At 41.1% G+C, this 19,953-nt stretch overlaps 1 protein-coding gene across 1 annotated transcript in view; it reads left to right on the top strand.

Annotated features, from left to right (window-relative positions):
• Positions 1-1,045: 1,045 nt before the first annotated feature.
• LOC128686731 (synaptogyrin-2) overlaps positions 1,046-19,953 on the top strand; it is a 32,394-nt gene continuing 13,486 nt past the window's right edge. Inside the window, exons 1-2 of the mRNA XM_053773757.2 lie at positions 1,046-4,961; positions 13,559-13,739. Coding sequence (XP_053629732.2) covers positions 4,917-4,961; positions 13,559-13,739 — 226 coding nt within the window. The 5' untranslated portion in view covers positions 1,046-4,916. The remainder of the gene's footprint in view (positions 4,962-13,558; positions 13,740-19,953) is intronic.

The following is a 19,953-nucleotide window of genomic DNA, read 5'->3' as shown; positions in this document are numbered from 1 at the left end:
TATATATAGAGACAGAGATATATATAGAGACAGAGATATATATAGAGACAGAGATATATATAGAGACAGAGATATACATAGAGACAGAGAGAGATGTATAGAGACAGAGAGAGATGTATAGAGACAGAGAGAGATGTATAGAGACAGAGAGAGATGTATAGAGACAGAGAGATAGAGAGAGACAGAGATATAGATTGAGACAGATATATATAGAGAGAGATATATAGAGAGAGAGAGATATAGAGATATATACCTGGAGTTTACCTGGAGAGAGTTTCGGGGGTCAACGCCCCCGCGGCCCGGTCTGTGACCAGGCCTCCTGGTGGATCAGCGCCTGATCAACCAGGCTGTTGCTGCTGGCTGCACGCAAACCAACGTACGAGCCACAGCCCGGCTGATCAGGAACTGACTTGAGGTGCTTGTCCAGTGCCAGCTTGAAGACTGCCAGGGGTCTGTTGGTAATCCCCCTTATGTGTGCTGGGAGGCAGTTGAACAGTCTCGGGCCCCTGACACTTATTGTATGGTCTCTTAACGTGCTAGTGACACCCCTGCTTTTCATTGGGGGGATGGTGCATCGTCTGCCAAGTCTTTTGCTTTCGTAGTGAGTGATTTTCGTGTGCAAGTTCGGTACTAGTCCCTCTAGGATTTTCCAGGTGTATATAATCATGTATCTCTCCCTCCTGCGTTCCAGGGAATACAGGTTTAGAAACCTCAAGCGCTCCCAGTAATTGAGGTGTTTTATCTCCGTTATGCGCGCCGTGAAAGTTCTCTGTACATTTTCTAGGTCGGCAATTTCACCTGCCTTGAAAGGTGCTGTTAGAGTGCAGCAATAGAGAGAGATATATATATATATAGAGAGAGAGATATAGAGAGATAGATATATATATATATATATAGAGAGAGAGATATATATAGAGAGAGAGATATATATAAAGAGAGAGATATATAGAGAGAGAGATGTATATATAGAGAGAGAGATATAGAGACAGAGAGAAAGATACCAAGAGATAAACAGGAACGGGGATAAGCAGAGACGGGGATAATCAGAGACAGACAGACAGATAGGCATGTTTGTGTAACAATGAAAACAAAAAGCCAAGGTTGAATAGAGCAGTGCACGATCATCAGATGTCACTTCTCTGCTGCACTGTTAGCAGTGAAGTGATACGTCTTACACCGTCCTTCAAGGAGTTTCATGTATACTCCAGTGTGTTCAAAACACTGCTGTGACCTATAAATACTTTTGGGTATACAGTGGTCCCTCGTTTTTCGTAATTAATCCGTTCCTGGAGCTGTTACTATAAACATAATTTACGATTTGTGAATCAATTTTCCCCATAAGAAATAATGTAAATACAATTAATCTGTTCCTGACACCCAGAAGTATTAAAACAAAAAAAATAATTTTCCATGAAATATACATATAGTACATAAACAATACAATGGGAAATGATGAATGAAACATTAACAGCATAACACTTACCTTTATTGGAGATTCTTCTTAGTGTATGGGAGACTGGAGGAGGAGAGAGATTGGATTGTTTACAGTTTGGAAGGGGAATCCCCTTCCAGCAACACCTCAGGTACCAATTGCTTCTCTGGGGTTGCTTCTCTTCTCTGTTTCTTAATGCCACTAGGACCACCTTGAGAGTCACTCTAGTCCTGTCTCGCAAAGTAATTATGGAGAGAGCTCTGTTTCTGGCGTCTCTTTAACACTTCCCGAAAATGGCCCAAGACTTGTCACTGTACATATTTCTCACCTTCTTTACCACAGGCTTGGCACTAAGAGATTTCTTTGGAGCCATGGTAGCATATTTAGTAATTGGAAGCACTAAAATGAGTGGAATATTATGAAATATTTCGTAGGAGCACTTGAGGGGACCTTCACTCACTGGTAAACAGTGCCAGATTGGCTGGGTAGGGAGGCCGCCCCGGCTCACACTGTGCGTACGCGTCCCGGACGAACTACTATTCGCAAGTCAACCTATGAAAAGCGAGTCCATGTTTATATGAAAATACCCCTATGATTGGCGAAATTTACGATTGCCGAGAACTACGAAAAGCGAGGGACCACTGTATTTCTAGACAATAGTATGTGACTAAGGCAGGTGAAAATGTTCACCTGTCAGTGTGTGACTATTTGTGTACTATTTCAGTACCTAATATTAGTGTCGGAACAAAGATTGGCTATAAAAACACAAGAGCTAATACAATTGTAATTATCAGAACATAAAAATTATATAAATTAAAATAAAAACGAGAAAAAACGTATTTTGGTAACACTTCTGCAAGCGGCAGGACTCCATGTTGCTGTCAGGTGAGCATCCAGTGGCAACTTTGCAGCCTTATATCTCAGCAAGTTCTAAGCCCTAAAAAAATTTTGTTTTTTTTGGTCTTATTACACACAGAAAATTGCCCTCTATTTTTTTTTTTTTTTCTAAAAATATTCAGAGCGCCGGCAGTGAACACGTAGATCTATGTTTGGACAATTTAAGTGTTAACAGTTTTGAAGATGGTTGACAGACAGGGAGCCTCTGCAGTCTTCAGGCAGAGAGTTCCAGGTTTTATGTCCTTTTATGCACATTGAGTTTTTACACATGTTGAGTTGATACTGGGAATATCATAGAGATTTTTGTGTCTGATATTATGCCTGTTAGTTCTTTTGCAGTTATCAAGAAAGAGTTTCAGAGCAGGATTGATGTTAGATTTGATTGTTCTGTATATGTAGTAATGCACAACAGTATCAGTGAATTTTTATGTTCATATATTAAGTTTAAACTGGCACTAGACTGGGTAATCATTCATACAGGTGCATTTTGTTATTATTGGCCTTAGGTGATTTGCCATAGTGGATCTCCCAGGCACAAATAGCATAGGTGAGGTAAAGATAGATTAGAGAGTAATATAATGCAAGTAGTGCTGTTTGAGGTACATAGTAATGTATCTTAGATTGGAGGCCAACTGATTGGATACTGTTTATGCGTTGAATGTGGGTGTTGAATTTCAAGTTGTTGTCAAGGAAACAAATCATGTAACAGGTGGGGTTTGAACCCAACCCATTCCATGGCTTGTTTATAGTCGTGTATTTCAATTTTGAGAGTCATGTTGTCAGAATCAAGATTTATTTCCACATGATACAATGTTCAGCGATGGGTGACATATGGTTGTGCATGCAGAAAGCCCATGGTTATGCAGAGCATTCCAGGCAAGCTTAATAAGCCTAACTTAAGACTACAATGGCAGTGATTTTTATTTGCTTATATATAAGGACATTAAAGGTATACAAACAAATTTAGGAATTACATATGGAACAAATATTTGTGGGTCTTTTTCCCAAATATGCAGGTTCTGTCAGTGTTAAGAATAAGTTAGTTGGTAGTCATTGAGGTTGATATCTTTATGACCTCATTAAATATGTTATTGAGAGAATTCAGATTTGGGCTAAGTTGTTGAGATGCATTTTGAAGATCATTGAGGTATATGAGGATAAGCAGTGGGCCAAGTACACTGTTGATAGGTTTCATTGATGGAGATGTATTGATATCTGTTATTAAGGTAGGACTAGATTTATATAATGTTCAAGTTCAGGGTGCAAAATGTTGTGGTCTACTGTATTGAATGCTCTCCTAAGGTCTATAAAGAGGCTTAGGTATTTATTATTCTCTAGGTCTGCATAAACAAAGTCTAGTATTTTTATAATTGCATCATTTGTTCTGTTATTTGGGCTGAAACCAAACTGGCTGGGGTTATGTTGAGTGACACTAGAAAGAATATAATCTCTTACAGATTAATTTTTCAAAGATTTTTTATATAAAAATGGCAGTTTAGATATAGGTCTATAGTTATTTACATCATTTGGGTCTCCTTTGAGCATTTGGGTAACTCCTGCTGTATTAAGCATTGTTAGGAATATGTTGGTCGTTAATGATTTGAGCCATATTGTAATGATAGGTGAAAGCACACAAGCTGCTGTTTTGAGCAATAGTAGTGGTACTTGCATTCAGTTTCCTGATTTGTTTTTTAGTGAGTTTATCATCAACGTGATCAGTACTTGGGAGTGTGCTAGCTAGAGATGATCCTATGGTAGAGATGAAATTATTTATAGTATTGGCTTTTTCAGTAGGCTAGATATGTGGTTCATTGGGTTTGGTTAGGGCAATATCTCTGTGTTGGTAAATCTCTGAGAACCCAGGATTTGATTGCGTGCGTGTGTGCATGTGCGTGCATGCATGCACGTGCGTACCTGGTCGTCTTCGTATCACCTTTTATTTCAGTGAACCTACTAGCATAATACTGTTCCTTATAAGTGTGGTAAGTACTGATGTGTTGTTTTTTATTTGTTCTATAGTTATTAAGCCCAATCTGTATTGCTTTTCATAGTTATGTTTTTTATCAGGGGACCTGAGGTTGCTATTTGTTAGCCATGAACTACTTAGTTTCTGCTGTGAGAGCACTTGTTCAGTAGTTGTATTGCCAGAAGTGCATGGACATAGCAATTTAAATTACAATACTTTCAGAACTGTAGCATCTTTATTCATGCTTCATGAGATAAAGTATTAATTGCCATTTAAGTAGTGTGTAAGAAGGGTAAAAAAAAGAAACGTTTTAGCTAATGGTTACTGAAACATGGCACATTGGACACTGGCGTCCCTGTAAACTTAAATATAATCACTACATGTCGGCTGTTGCCACAATTTCACAAACTTAAATAAATCATACAATAACTATAAATGTTTATATTTACAATATAAGTAATTAATTTCTTTAATATAGTTTCACACAATTTTTTTTGTGTAAGACAATCTGCAATAAATAATATATTTTCAGCCTTCTGGTCATTCCTGTACTTCATTGGGTTCTGTTACTTGACTAACCAGTGGAGCAATGCTGAGACACCTCCATTTGGTGTCAACAACATGCAAGCAGCCATTGCCTTCAGCTTCTTTTCAATCTTCCCTTGGGTAAGATAATGCATTCTTCTAAACATGAAAACTAGAATAACTTAAAAAGCTAAATTCAGTTGTAGTAGTGGTGGTAATCCCCTCTGGTTACATTTGAGAATGGACCATGGTTGTTAAGTTTAAGTAAATGTTAAGGGCTGCAAAATAATTTTCAAGACAGTAGATATACAGTGGACCCCCGCTTTACGATCAGCTCCCAATGCGACCAATTATGTAAGTGTATTTATGTAAGTGCGTTTGTACATGTATGTTTGGTGGTCTGAAATGGACTAATCTAATTCACAATATTCCTTATGGGAACAAATTCGTTCATTAATGGCACCTGAACATACTTCTGGAATGAAATAATATCGTAAGCCGGGGTCCACTGTATTTCATAGCAGATTCTGTCATATGGTTTATTCTAATATCAAATACTTCCTTCAGTTTCCTATGAGCTCTCCAGCTGATATTACTACATATATAGTGAAACTTCACATAACATGAGGCTCATGTTCCTGAAATTGCTGCTTTATGTTATTTCATGCTATGTAATGTGAATATATTTGGGAAAAAATTGGATTGACACCTCAGAAAAAAGACAAAGCAGATTGTTTTAAAATTTATTAAAAATAATGAAGCTTTTTACACCTTACATTGTATATGTCATTGCTTGTTAATCTAGAAATGTCATGTATGCAAACCCTAAATTTTCTTTATAAAGCCTGTGGGTGGGGGGTAACAGGTGTCTGATGCAGAATACTATATGGTGGAACCTCGAGTTTTCACCGTAATTCATTCCAGAAGCTCTGCTGAAACTCAAATTGTTCGAAAGTCAAAGCAATATCTCCCATAAGAAATAATGTAAATCCAGTTAATCTGTTCCAGACACCCCAAAATATTCACAAAAAAATTAATTTTTTAAAGAATAAATATAATTTTACATATAGAAAAAATGAGAAGTAAATATAAACATTACATACCTTTATTGAAGACTCTTGTTGGCTTATGGAAGATAGGGAAGAGGAGAGTTTGTTTGGAGACAGGACAAGATTCTCCTTCACTATGACGCTAATATCAACTCCATGGCTTATTTATCTATCACAGTTGATTTAATATGACAATAAACAATATTAATAACATAGAAACATGATATATACTCTAGTATGAATAAAATGTGTCATTACGTATATCACGAGTAGTTGTGGTGGTGGTGTTGGGTTATCAAAGCCACTGGCAGCATAAGCCATATAGTGGTGGTGGTAGCAGAGGTGTTGTCAGTGACCCTGTATACCTCCAATAACATTGGAGGAGTTAGTTTTGTGTCCTTTTTCTATTGCTTAATTGCTTAATTTACTTGCTACACTGTTAATGCTACACTTTATCGCTGGCTGTCGCTATAGCCTTTATCAACTTCTGCTGCTTTAGTATCGTGCATATCGTAGAATCACTGAAGAAGGCACATTCTTCCCTCTCCCTCCTCCACTTTCGTACTTTGCTACAATTTCTTTCTTCAATTCTATCGTGTTTCTCACTTTCTTTACCAAAGGGCTGGCACTAGGAAGTTTCTTTTGGCCCATGGTTAATTATGTAGCAGTCGCACTCAATCATCAAGCACAAAAAACAATGGATTATTGTGAAATGTTTGGATGAAAGCACAGGGTGATGTTCACTCGAGGAGAAACAAAGCCACACTGACTCACTATGCATGCGTGGGATGCTTTGTGTGGGCATGGGTAGGTGGACAGGTCTGGTACGGTGGCCGAAACTCAAGGTACAGTTCGAAACTCGAGACAAAATTTAGCTGAAAAAAGTGACAAACTCAAAACAGCCAAAACTTGGAGCGGCTGAAACTCATGGTTCCACTGTACAGTGGTCCTTCGATAATCGTAGGGCTCGAGAGTTGTAATTTTCAGAAATCGTAGCGATATTTTCGTCAAAACATGGGCTCGTTAATCGTAGATTGACTTGCGAATAGTAATTCATCTGGGATGCGTACTCAGGCTCAGAGCCGGGGCGGCCTCCCTTCCCAGCCAGTGTGGCATTGTTTATCAGTCAGTGAGCGACGGTCCCCTCACTTGCTCATACGAAATATTTCATAATACAGTGGAACCCCGGTATACGATATTAATCCGTTCCTGAGAGCTCATTGTATGCCAGAATTATCGGAAGGCGAATTAATTTTCCCCATAAGAAATAATGGAAATCAAATTAATCCGTGCAAGACACCCAAAAGTATGAAAAAAAAAATTTTACCACATGAAATATTAAGTTTAATGCACACAAACTGAAGAAGACATGCACAGTTTGTAGTACTCTACTAACAATAGAGTACATGACACTTACCTTTAATGAAGATCTGGTGATGATTGATGGGATGGGAGGAGGGGAGAGTGTCGAAGTTGTTAATGTTAGAAGGGGAATCCCCTTCCATTAGGACTTGAGGCAGCAAGTCCTTTTCTGGGGTTACTTCCCTTCTTTTAATGCCACTAGGACCAGCTTGAGAGTCACTGGACCTCTGTCGCACAACAAATCTGTCCGTAGAGGTCTGTACCTCCCGTTCCTTTAAGATTTGTCTAAAATGGGCCATAACATTGTCATTGTAATAGTCACCAACATGGCTTGCAATAGCTGTGTTAGGGTGATTTTCATCCATAAAGGTTTGCAATTCAACCCAATTTGCACACATTTCCTTAATTTTGGAAGTAGGCACAATGGATTCCACAATTGGCAGAGGCTTCTCAGGGTTAGCCCCAAACCCTTAAAAATCTTACTTAATTTCCATACTAATTCTCAGCCTTTTTACAACTGGGTTGACACTAGAAGCTTTCTTGGGGCCCATGGTGACTTATTTTGCAGAAACAAGAACCAAAAACACTGTGATAATATGGAATGTACCGAATGTATGCTTAGATGCAAGCACATTGGCTGGCTTGTAAACACTGGCAAGCACGGGGCAGTTCAGGCCACATGTGGATACGTCCCGGACGAATCACGTGTGGCTGGTTTTTTAACGAGTGGCAAGACAAAATTTTTGTGTTAAAATGTATCGTATACCGGATTTAACGTATACTGATGCCATCGTATACCGGGGGTCCACTGTATTCCATTCATTTTAGTGCTTGCAAGTACTAAATAAGCTACCATGGCTCCAAAGAAAGCTCCTAGTGCCAAGCCTTTGGTAAAGAAAGTGAGAAATACGATTGAATTTAAGAAAAATATCATTGAACAGTATGAAAGTGGTGTACATGTGGCCGAACTGGCCAGGATGTATAACAAATCCTATACAACCATATCTTCCATCGTGGATAAGAAAAAGGAAATCAAGGACACTGTTGTTGCAAAGGGGTAAATATGCTGACAAAAATGAGATCACCAGTACTCGAAGAGGTTGAGAAATTATTGGTGTGGATAAACGAGAAACAATTAGCAGGAGATAGTATTATGACGTCGATTATTTGTGAAAAGGCTAGGCAGTTGCACGACAATCTGGTAAAGAAATTGCCTGCAACTAGTGGTGATGTTAATGAATTTAAGGCCAGCAAAGGTTGGTTTGAGAGATTTAAGAACCATAGTGGCATACACAGTGTGGTAAGGCATGGTGAGGCTGCCAGTTCGGACCACAAAGCAGCTGAAAAATATGTGCATGAATTCAAGGAGTACATAGAGGCTGAAGGACTGAAACCTGAACAAGTGTTCAGTTGTCACGAAACAGGCCTCTTTTGGAAGAAAATGCCAAAGAGGACCTACATTACACAGGAGGAAAAGGCACTGCCAGGACTCAAGCCTATGAAAGACAGGCTGACACTCATGTTCTGTGCTAATGCTAGTGGGGATTTCAAAGTGAAGCCGTTACTAGTGTACCATTCTGAAAATCCCAGAGTGTTCAGGAAAAACAATGTTATGAAGAGTAAATTGTGTGTGTTTTGGAAATCTAATGGTAAGGCATGGGTCACGAGGGAAATTTTCGTCAAGTGGTTCAATGAAGTGTTTGGCCCTAGTGTGAAGAATTACCTCCTGGAAAAGAAATTGGATCTCAAGTGCCTCCTAGTAATGGACAATGCACCTGCTCATCCTCCAAACTTGGATTACCTAATTTTGGAGGAGTTTGGGATCATCACAGTAAAGTTCTTGCCCCCCGAATACCACTCCTCTCCTCCAGCCCATGGACCAGCAGGTCATTGCAAACTTTAAAAAACTCTACACCAAAGCAATGTTTCAAAGGTGCTTGAATGTGACCTCACACTCACTTGACCCTAAGAGATTTTTGGAGAGAACACTTCAGCATCCTCCATTGCATAACCCTTATAGGTACAGCTTGGGAGGGAGTGACTACCAGGACTTTGAACTCTGCTTGGAGAAAATTGTGGCCAGATTGTGTCGACAAGAGGGATTTTGAAGGGTTTGGGGCTGACCCTGATGAGCCTATATCTGTTGTTAAATCTATTGTGGCACTGGGGAATTCCATGGGGTTGGATGCGAGTTTGGAGGATGTGGAAGAGTTGGTGGAAGACCACAACGAAGAGCTCACCACTGAGGAGCTGCAAGAGCTTCAGCAGGAAGAGCAACAGATCGCAGCTCAGAATCTTGCTGCAGAGGAGGTGGAAGAGAGATGGAAGAAGTTGCCTTCTTCAGAAATTAAGGAGATTTTTGAAATGTGGGGTAAGATGGAAAGATTTATGGAGAAACATCACCCTGACAAGGCTGTTGCAAGCCATGTTGGCAACATGTACAGTGACAAAGTCTTGACCCATTTTAGGGAAGTGTTAAAGAGACGCCAGAAACAGAGCTCTCTGGACAGTTATTTTGCGAGACAGGACTCCAGTGACTCTCAAGGTGGTCCTAGTGGCATTAAGAAACAGAGAAGAGAAGTAACCCCAGAAAAGCAATTGGTACTTGGTGTTGATGGAAGGGGATTCCCCTTCCAAACTGTAAATAATCCAATCTCTCTCCTCCTCCAGTCTTCCATACACTAAGAAGAATCGCCAATAAAGGTAAGTGTTATGCTGTTAATGTTTCATTCATCATGTCCCATTGTATTGTTTATGTACTACATCTATATTTCATGTAAAAAATTTTTTTGTTTTGATACTTCTGGGTGTCAGGAACAGATTAATTATTTAATTATTTCTTATGGGGAAAATTGATTCGAAAATCATAGATTTCGATAATAGTAACACCTCCAGGAACAGATTAATTATGATAAACGAGGGACCACTGTATATTCAATGTATGTATAATTGTTTGGAGACAGTGACTGAGTTCATTCGAGTAGATGGTTGTGATCCTTTGTTTTATTAGCTGATACCATTTATGCATTTCAGTATACAATTTTCCTGTTTGTAATAGTGACAGGTAAGAAATTTATCCTTCCTTAACCCTTTCAGGGTCCAGAGGCCAAATTTCATAGTGTGCACCAGTGTCCAAGAATTTTCAAAAAATAATTTTGTTATTTTTCCTTATGAAATGTTAAGAGAATCTTTTTCTGAAGGTAATAAAACAAAAAGTATGAAAATTGATGAAATTATGCTCTCGCGAATTTTGATGTCAGCGATACTTACGAATCGGCGATTTTGCCGACTTTGACTCCCATTTTAGGCTAATTACATTATTCCAGTCGACCAGATTCTTAGCTATTTCACTAGTATTACTTCTATTCTATCGATTGAGCACAAGAATTCGCCAAGTCAACTATTTCAACTACAAAATAAAGTGATCGGAAATTGGTAATTTAGCCAATTTAATGCAAAGTTCAAAATATTTCAGTTTCAAAATAGGGTCCAGAATAAACAATGCATGCATTCCTGGAACTAAACTAACATTTCCTCTGTTCATTAGTTATGTTTTCAGGCTTTACTAATGAATTCCATTTTGATTTTTTATTCACATAATGAATTTTTATTCAAACCAAAAAATAGAAGATTTACTGTTATGCAATATTGTAATAATTGTATAAATAATATCACCACATTTGTGAACGTATGTTAGACCGTCTACACCAGCAGGCATGTATTAGACGTGTGAGGTCATTTGTTTACTCTTGAACATTAGCAAAAATTTAACATTTCCACTACTTTGAGCTCAGTTTCAAGCCATATCCAGTACTAAAACCAATCAAAATCATCTCTATTTCTGTAATATATCTTCCATTCTATCAAATGAGACCAAGAAATCGCAAATACACAACTATAAAAAATATACGAAAAAACGCTGCAAAGTTGCTGTTTTAATCGAAAATTACAGTCTCAGTTTTTTCTCTCATTATGCACTATGTGCTGCAGGGTTTGTTTTATGTGGTGCACACATACCACATAGATGTATTCTCTCATATCTAGGCCAAAATTTACCACTCGCAGCTTATCAGAGTGAGCTGAGCTCATGATGTAGATCTACTGTTTGGACCCTCAACGTAAAGCCGTAGATCTACGGCACGGACCCTCAAAGGGTTCAGTTCATGGTTCTCTTGCTTATTGATAAAGAAGTGTTTAGAGATAGGTGTGAGTACTGAGTAGTAGACAGTGCGAGTCATTTGTTATATCAGCTGATGACTTCGTGCCAGTTGTGTGTTGAGGTTAAGAGGACCACTTCAACATATTCTTTATTGAGCCAGGGTCAGCATTTGTCTTTCCCTAGGCCATATAAATATGAACAGAAGATTTCATGCCTAAGCCATCTGTTTAAAACCTTTACAGTGCAAAAACCACATACTAATAATTATTAACCCTTTGACTGTTTCGGTCGTATATATACGTCTTGCGAGGTACCGTGTTTGACTTATATAGTATACTCATAAATTCTAGCGGCTTCAAATCAAGCAGGAGAAAGCTGGTAGGCCCACATGTGAGAGAATGGGTCTGTGTGGTCAGTGTGCACCATATAAAAAAAATCCTGGAGCACGCAGTGCATAATGAGAAAAAAAAACTCCAACCGTTTCTTTTTTAATTAAAATGCCGACTTTGTGGTCTATTTTCCTATAGTATTTATGGTTATATTCTCATTTTCTTTGTCTCATTTGGTAGAATGGTAAACATATTATAGAAATAGAGGTGATTTTGATTGGTTTTACTATAAAAAGAACCTGGAAATGGAGCTCAAATTAGGGGAAATGTTTGATTTTTGCCGATGTTCAAAAGTAAACAAATGATGTCATTGTCCAATAAATGTCCAACTAGCCATTCTAATGTACAGTCATGAATGGGTTGACATTATTTGTACAATTATTACAGTATTGCAGTAGTCTGCATAACGGTAAATCTTCTATTTTTTGTTTGAATAAAAATTCAAAATAGAAAGCAAGAGTAATATCATAGGGGCCAGGAGATGTGACTGATGAACAAAGAAAATGTTCATTTTGCTTTGTTCATTTTGGACCTTATTTTGAAATTGTTATATTTTTTAATTTTTGTGAAATTGGCCAAATTGCAAATTTCTGACCACGTTATTGGATAGTTGAAATCAGTAAATGGGCACTTTCTTGTACTCAATCGATAGTAAAATGGAGTTCTAAAGAAATAGCTATGAGTTTGGTCGACTGGTACAATGGAATTAGCCGAAAATAGGGCTCAAAGTGGGCGAAATCGCCGATTTGTAAATATTGCCGATGTTGCTAACTTCGCGAGAGCGTAATTCCATCAGTTTTCCATCAAGTTTCATTTTTGTTTTGGTGCCATTACAATCGGGAAAGATCATTTCATAAGATTTTTTTTTTTTTTTTTTTTTTTTTTTGAAATTTTGCGACACCAGGAGACACCTCAGGATTGGGGGTTGCGACAGTCAAGGGGTTAAAAACATTAATGAATAGTGAATGCTCAGGTGTTGGCAAGAAGTGTGGGGTTAAAAGATAAAGAATCTAGCACAAAGTGGGTGTTTTCACAGTTGCTCTTTGCTGATGACACTTTGCTTTTGGGAGATTCCTAGGATGATCCTTACCCTGCTTTCCCTCCACTACAGATTTGTGCACCTTCCAAGTCATCCTGTTTTGCTCCAAACAACTCATCCCTCTGGATAATACTTTTAGTAGCCTTGCACCTCCTCCTAATCTCCAAACTGTGAATTCGTTGCATAATGTTCACAGCACACATCCCCTAAGGCATAACATCTCCACTCTGTCCAGCTGCTTCCTCGCTGCAACATTCACAACCTATTAATCACACCCATCTAAGTGTTTGTACCGCCATACTCTCATACGTATTCCTAAGGCATTAACAAACAAAATTTGGATTTGTAGACTTTTTTCCATTTTGCCCGATGCTTCCAAGGTTTGTCGGGCTATTTTTGTGTCCAATATTACAGAATTTCATTAATGAGAGATTTTACTGAATTATTATTATTATTTTCTTGTTATTTTAATACATTGGTCATCTATTACCTACCTACCAGTAATAACAAAAATTTGAAATTTGAGTTGGTGTGATTCTAGGATCTATCTATAGCTACAGGAGCATAGGTAAATTTGTGGTGTTTTGTCTTCCATATTTGGTCTGTAAAACTGTGCCATGTATTCTGCAGATTATTTGTGTTGATCTTCATATTTATTAGGCATTATTGTGTGTTCACCAGGGCACAAGACAAGATTGCCACCAGTATTTAATTATGTATAAGAGCTTTTTTCTTTCTAGGCAGGTGCTGCTTACCTGGCATTCTTGAGGTACAGGCAGGGAGCAGACCAAGCCTTTGCCCCAAGTTATGAGGCCGATCCTACCAACATGGGAGGATACAATAGTTACCCAGATGCCACAGATCCTGATGGAGGGTATTCTCAGCCTCCATTTGCTGGGCAGCCAGCCCAACCTCAGTCAGGTAATAAGAATGTACATCTTAATATTGACTACAAGTCACAGGCTTGGTTTATGATAAATGACGTACAATGCCTGCACTCTAAAGGAGGGGTTTTGGGATATTAGCAGTTTGGAGGGATATGTTGTGTATCTTTATACGTATATGCTTCTAAACTGTTGTGTTCTGAGCACCTCTGCAAAAACAGTGATTATGTGTGAGTGAGGTGGAAGTGTTGAATGATGATGAAAATATTTTCTTTTTGGGGATTTTCTTTCTTTTTGGGTCACCCTGCCTCGGTGGGAGACAGCTGACTTGTTGAAAAAAAAAAAAAGTAATAAATTATTTACTGTATTAAAGTTATTAAAATATAAAGAAATACAGTGGACCCTTGGTTATTGGCTGTTCCGGATATCGGCCAACCTGGTTATCGCCCTTTTTTTGGCCGAAATTTTATTCCTGTTATTGGCTATTATTTCGCTCATCGGCCGTATTGGACGTGTCCACCCGCACGCCCACGGCTCGTGAGTCAGTCTGTTTGTGTCTCTGGGCGAGTCAGGAAACTTATGCTCATTCATCCAAACATTTCGCTATACAGTGAACCCTTGTTTTTCGTGATTAATCCGTTCCAGAGAGTCTGCTGAAAATCAAAATTCATGAATGGCGAAACCATTTTCCCCATAAGAAATAATGGAAATACAATTAATCTGTTACAGACACCCAAAAAATAAAAAAAAACATTTTTTTTAAATTAAATGAAGATTTACATACAGAAAACAATGAGAAATCAAGTACATACATATATAAAATAATAATATTACACTTACCTTAATGAAGACTTTTGGGTAGATGGAAGATGGGAGGAGGAGAGAGGATAAAGGTACACTATTGTTTGAAAGGGGAATCCCCTTCCAAACAATAGTGTACTGGGGTTCATTCCCTTCTTTGTTTTTTAATGGCAATGAGACCAGCTTGAGAGTCACTGGACTCTCAAGCTGGTCCCCATAATATTTTTATCCTGTTGCACAAAATATCTGTCCAGAGAACTGTTTCTGGTGTTTCTTTAAAACATCCCTAAAATGGGACACAAGATTGTCATTGTACATGTTGCCAGTACGGCCGGCAACAGCTTTGTCAGGGTGAAGTTCATCCATAAATGTTTGCACCTTTGTCCACATTGCACAAATGTCCTTAATCTTTGAAGAAGGCACCTTCCTCCATCTCTCTTCCTCCTCCTCTAAAGCAATTTCCTGAGCTATGGTCTATTGCTGTTGCAGATGCAGGTCTTGCAGCTCTGTAGTGGTCCTCCAGCAACTCTTCCACATCCTCGAAACTCATGTCCAACCCCCTGGAAGTCACTCCCTCCCGAGCCTTACCTGTAAGGTTTATGCAATGGAGGATATTGAAGTGATCTTTCCAGAACTCTTCTTAAGGTCATTTCAGTGTCTGAGGTCACCTGGAGTTCACCTGGAGAGGGTTCGGGGGTCAACACCCCTGCGGCCCGGTCTGAGACCAGGCCTCGTGGTGGCTCAGTCTGATCAACCAGGCTGTTACTGCTGGCCGCACGCAAGCTGACGTACGAACCACAGGTGCCTGTCCAGTGCCTTCTTGAAAACAGCCAGGGGTCTATTGGTAATCCCCCTTATGTATGCTGGGAGGCAATTGAACAGTTTTGGGCCCCGGACACTTATTGTGTTCTCTCTCAAAGTACTCGTGGCACCCCTGTTTTTCATCGGGGAAATGTTCCATCTCCTGCCGAGTCTTTTACTTTCATAGGAAGTGATTTTCATATGCAGGTTTGGTACCAATCCCTCCAGGGCCTTCCAAGTGTATATTATCATGTATCTCTCTCGCCTACGTTCGAGCGAATACAGATCAAGGACCTTCAGCCGTTCCCAGTAGTTTAGGTGCCTTATTGTACTTCAAAGCACCTTTGAAACACTGCTTTGGTGTACAGTTTTTTGAAGTTTGAAATGACCTGCTGGTCCTTGGGCTGAAGGAGAGGAGTGGTATTAGGGGGCAAGAACTTCTTTCATAAAACAAAACTCCTGCACCATTTGCTCTTCCAAGTCTGGAGGATGAGCAGGAGCATTGTCCATTACCAGGAGGCACTTGAGTTCCAATTTATTTTCCAGGAGGTATTTTTTCACACTGTGGCCAAACACTTCATTGAACCAGTCAAGGAAAATGTCTCATGACCCATGCACCTCTTCAAGGGGGGCTCCTTGGCGTGGTGAAGAGGCTCTTGGTCTGAGGAATTAGACCTGTCGGTCTACTTCCTCAGACCGAACCTAATTACCCCCCCAATCCCCTGTTCCCTATCCCATCCTCCCCTTTTTCCTTTCCTCCTCCTCCTCCCCACCCCTTCCTTTTGCCCTTCCTTTTTGGCCTTTGGTTTTTTTTTTTTTTTTCCCACAGGCACGCTAGTTCCTAGGTAGGGGAAAGGGTACTGGGGTCCATCCCATTCCGTTGAGGTTCTTGGCGGTGGCGTAGTTTGCCGTGGAATCTGGATTGCCTGGGGATATCCTGATCCCTCTCCGGTATCCCGGAGGGTGGCTTTGGGTGTCTCTCGGGCGACGGGTGTATCTCTGGAAGCCACCTTTCGGATTCCGGGGGTGGTGGCCGAAGGAGGTATGCTTTGTGGCGGATTTCCGGCCGCCCTCTCTTTTGTCCACCGAGGTAGCTCGGCAGATGTGAGGTTGCTATCCCGGATTGCCGGTTTACTGGCATGATGGGTAGGGTATGGCACGGGTTCCATGCTGCATCTGCGCTACTTGCGGTGCTGAGGTCCTCTTGGGTGCGGAGGGAGATTTCTGGCCCTTTCATTCCTCCTAGGAACTATCCCTCCCCGGTCCCCCCTTTTTTTATTCTTTTTTTTATTTTTATTTTCTTTTCTTTCTTTTTTTTCTTAAAAACAAAAAGAAAGAAGTAACCTAACCATGGCAGCCCTAGTCCATGAACCTGCTACCCCCGGGCCCCTTCTTGATACTGCACCCCGTTCTGACCCCGCCTCGTCTTTGGACCACTCTTCGGACACTCCTCATGCCTCTGTACCTCTTGCCGGTGCTGTTTCCTCACCCGCTTCAGGTACTGAGGCCTCGACTGACTCCTTCGATTTATCTGACCTTCGCTCTCCTCTGACTATGCTTCCAGCCTCTCCCTCTACGGTGTGGCAATTTTCGAATCGCCGGCCCGTTCCATGTCGGACCAACTCTGGTCCCACGCCTAAACGCCAACGACAATTACCTGCTGATGATACTTCTCCACCTTCTCGTTCTTCTCATAAAAGATCGACACGTCCTTCACTACCTTTCCACGCTCAGTTTCAGACTGCACAATGGACTAAATTCTTCACTTTACGACCAACTTCCTCTACTGCCTATCTTTCTGACCACAGTATTGGCAAGGCACTTCTACGCCATGTTGGTAAAGATATTTCTTTTGATGCTCTTAAGAGCAGTACGCGCATCGTCACCGTACAGAATGCTACCCAGGCTCATGAGCTTTCTCGTCTTTCCCATATCGATACTGTTCCTGTAACTATTGAAAAGCATCATTCCCTCAATTCTTGTAGTGGTACCGTCATTCTACCCCATACCATAGTTCAACAAAATTTCCAGAGATGTGGCACTGACATTCTTGAACAGCTGGAACTCCAAGATCTCCCAATCCTCAAGGTAGACACTTACGTTCTTCCTGCCCGCGGGCGGAAACGATACCCTAGCAATGTGGCTCGTTTAACTTTTGACAGCCGTGAACTCCCATCCTCAGTTTATGTAGCAGGACATCGGTTACAAGTTCGAAAGGTGATCCCTACACCGCAACAGTGTAGAAATTGCTGTCGATTTGGCCATCCAGCGAAATATTGCAGATCTATCGCCGAATGCCCAGTCTGTGGTGCCGATGACCATTCTAATACGTCTTGCAATTGACCTCCCTCTTGCCTTAATTGTCATGAGGCTCACCCTTCGTACTCTCGCCGGTGTCAAGTCTACTTAAACGAGCGGGAAATCCGTTACCTCAAAGAGGCAGAAGGTCTCCCTTATGCCATGGCAGTTTCTCATCTCCGCCTCCAAGGGAGACTACCTCGTGTTTCTTATTCCCGTGTTTCAAAACGTCCCCCCACTTCTGGTATCCCATCTCCTGCACCCACCTCTGTGGTTACCTCTCCCATAGTCACTCCTGTAGCTAATTCCTTTGCTCAGACGTCCCTACTTCAACGTCTCAGTCTGATCTCGCTTCTTCGAGTTCTCTCTCACAAGCCTCAGTAGTGACGAGATCTCGTATGACACCTCCTCCCAATTGTCCCTCTACTTCTCAAAAGTCAAAAAAAGGTCAGTTAACACCTCCTACCCATCTTCCACCTCCTCATTTTCCCTTCCCTGTCTCTGTACCTGGTTCTCCCCCTCTCACTGGCTCTGTTACAAGTGTAGAGGTTCACCCTCCTCCTCGTACTGTACCTTCCTCCCCTGTTCCCTCCCAAGTTTCTTCCTCTTCTGCGACCTCCCAGGTTTCTGCCTCTTCTGTCCCCTTCCACGCTTCTCCAGTTCCCTCCACCCTTTCGCCCCCCCCCCTACCTTGGTACGGTCCATTACAGTTCCAATCTTTACTCATCCTCCCCCTACCATTTCCAATATTGTCTCCCATACGACGTCTCTGAATTCTTAAACACTTGAAGCAATCTCTGAATATATTGCAGAGACCAAACCATCAATGGACACTGATCCACCCTCCGCTCCTTCTCTCTCCTCTACTCCATCTGCGCAACTCTTTTCTTCACAGCGCACCGTTCCTTCGCTGCTTGAACGTTTTCCACTGCCTCCGCATGTGGACTTTTCTAACCCCTCTAGTACGTAGGAACCCTTACCTGCGGATTTCAGGTATCTTTATCATTGCCAATCATGACCTATTTACAGTGGAATATACGCGGCCTCAGGGGTAATCGGGGTGAGCTTCAGATGTTACTCTCCCAGTTTTCCCCTGTTGATGATTGCTTACAGGAACCAAAATTACACTCTGCTGTTATCTCTCCCATCTCAGGCTATAATTTATTGTATTCCTCAGATACTTTTCCTGATGGGACCTTTAATGAAAGTGTCCTTCTTCTACGCACTGATATTCCGTACCATCAGCTATTTGTTCGTACTTCGCTGCATTACACAGCAGCCTGTATCCACTTGCACAGGTGGTATACGCTCTGTTCTTTATATCTCTCTCCTTCTCGGGCATTATCTATTCCGGATATTGCCTTTCTTGTTTCGTCATTACCACCACCGATTCTGTTACTTGGTGATTTTAATGCCCACCATTTCCTCTGGGGGGGGGGGGGTCTCACTGTGATTCCCGTGGCATTCAGTTAGAGGCTTTTCTTGCCACCCACCCCCTCCATGTTTTAAATACAGGTACTCACACCCATTTTGATCCTCGGACTCACACTCTCTCTTGCATCGATCTCTCAGTCTGCTCTTCCTCCGCCGCATTAGACTTCACTTGGTCTGTTCTTCCGGACTTACATGAGAGCGATCATTTCCCAATCATTCTTACTTCCCCTTCATATTCACCACCTCTTCGCATCCCATGCTGGCAATTTGATCAGGCAAATTGGAACCTTTACTCACACCTAACTGTTTTTAGAGAGGTTCCTTCTTCGTCCTCCATCGATGAGCTTTTACACCTCTTCTCGTCCTCCGTTTTAACAGCAGCTTCTCATTCTATACCCCAAACTTCGGGCAGGCATTCTCAGAAATGCGTGCCTTGGTGGTCTCCTGCTTGTGCTCATACAGTACGTTTGAAACGCACTGCATGGGGCAGGTACCGGTACAATAGAACCACAGAGAGACTTCTTGATTTTAAGCAGAAGTGTGCGATCGCTCGCCGTGTCATCCGTGACGCTAAACGCACTTGCTGGCGAGATTATGTCTCCACCATCACCTCTGCTTCCTCTATGAGTGCAGTCTGGAAAAAAAGTACGAAAACTGAGTGGTAAATATTCTCCTGACCCGGCTCCTGTTCTGCGGGTTGCCGGTGTTGATATAGCAAACCCACTAGATGTTGCCAATGAAATTGGCAATCATCTATGCCCCTCATTTCTTTCCTCAAAGTCTGCCAGAGAGTTAGCACCCTTGGACTTTTCTTCTCTCAGAGAAGAACAGTATAATGTGCCTTTTACACTTCAAGAACTGGAGGCAACACTCTCAGCTTGCCGATCATCGGCAGCTGGGCCCGACGACATTCATAT

Source organism: Cherax quadricarinatus, chromosome 7 (genome assembly GCF_038502225.1).
Source record: "Cherax quadricarinatus isolate ZL_2023a chromosome 7, ASM3850222v1, whole genome shotgun sequence".
In the NCBI taxonomy this organism is placed as follows: Eukaryota; Metazoa; Arthropoda; class Malacostraca; order Decapoda; family Parastacidae; genus Cherax; species Cherax quadricarinatus.
Note: the sequence above shows the minus strand (reverse complement) of the source record. Positions and strands in the feature narration are given on the sequence as shown.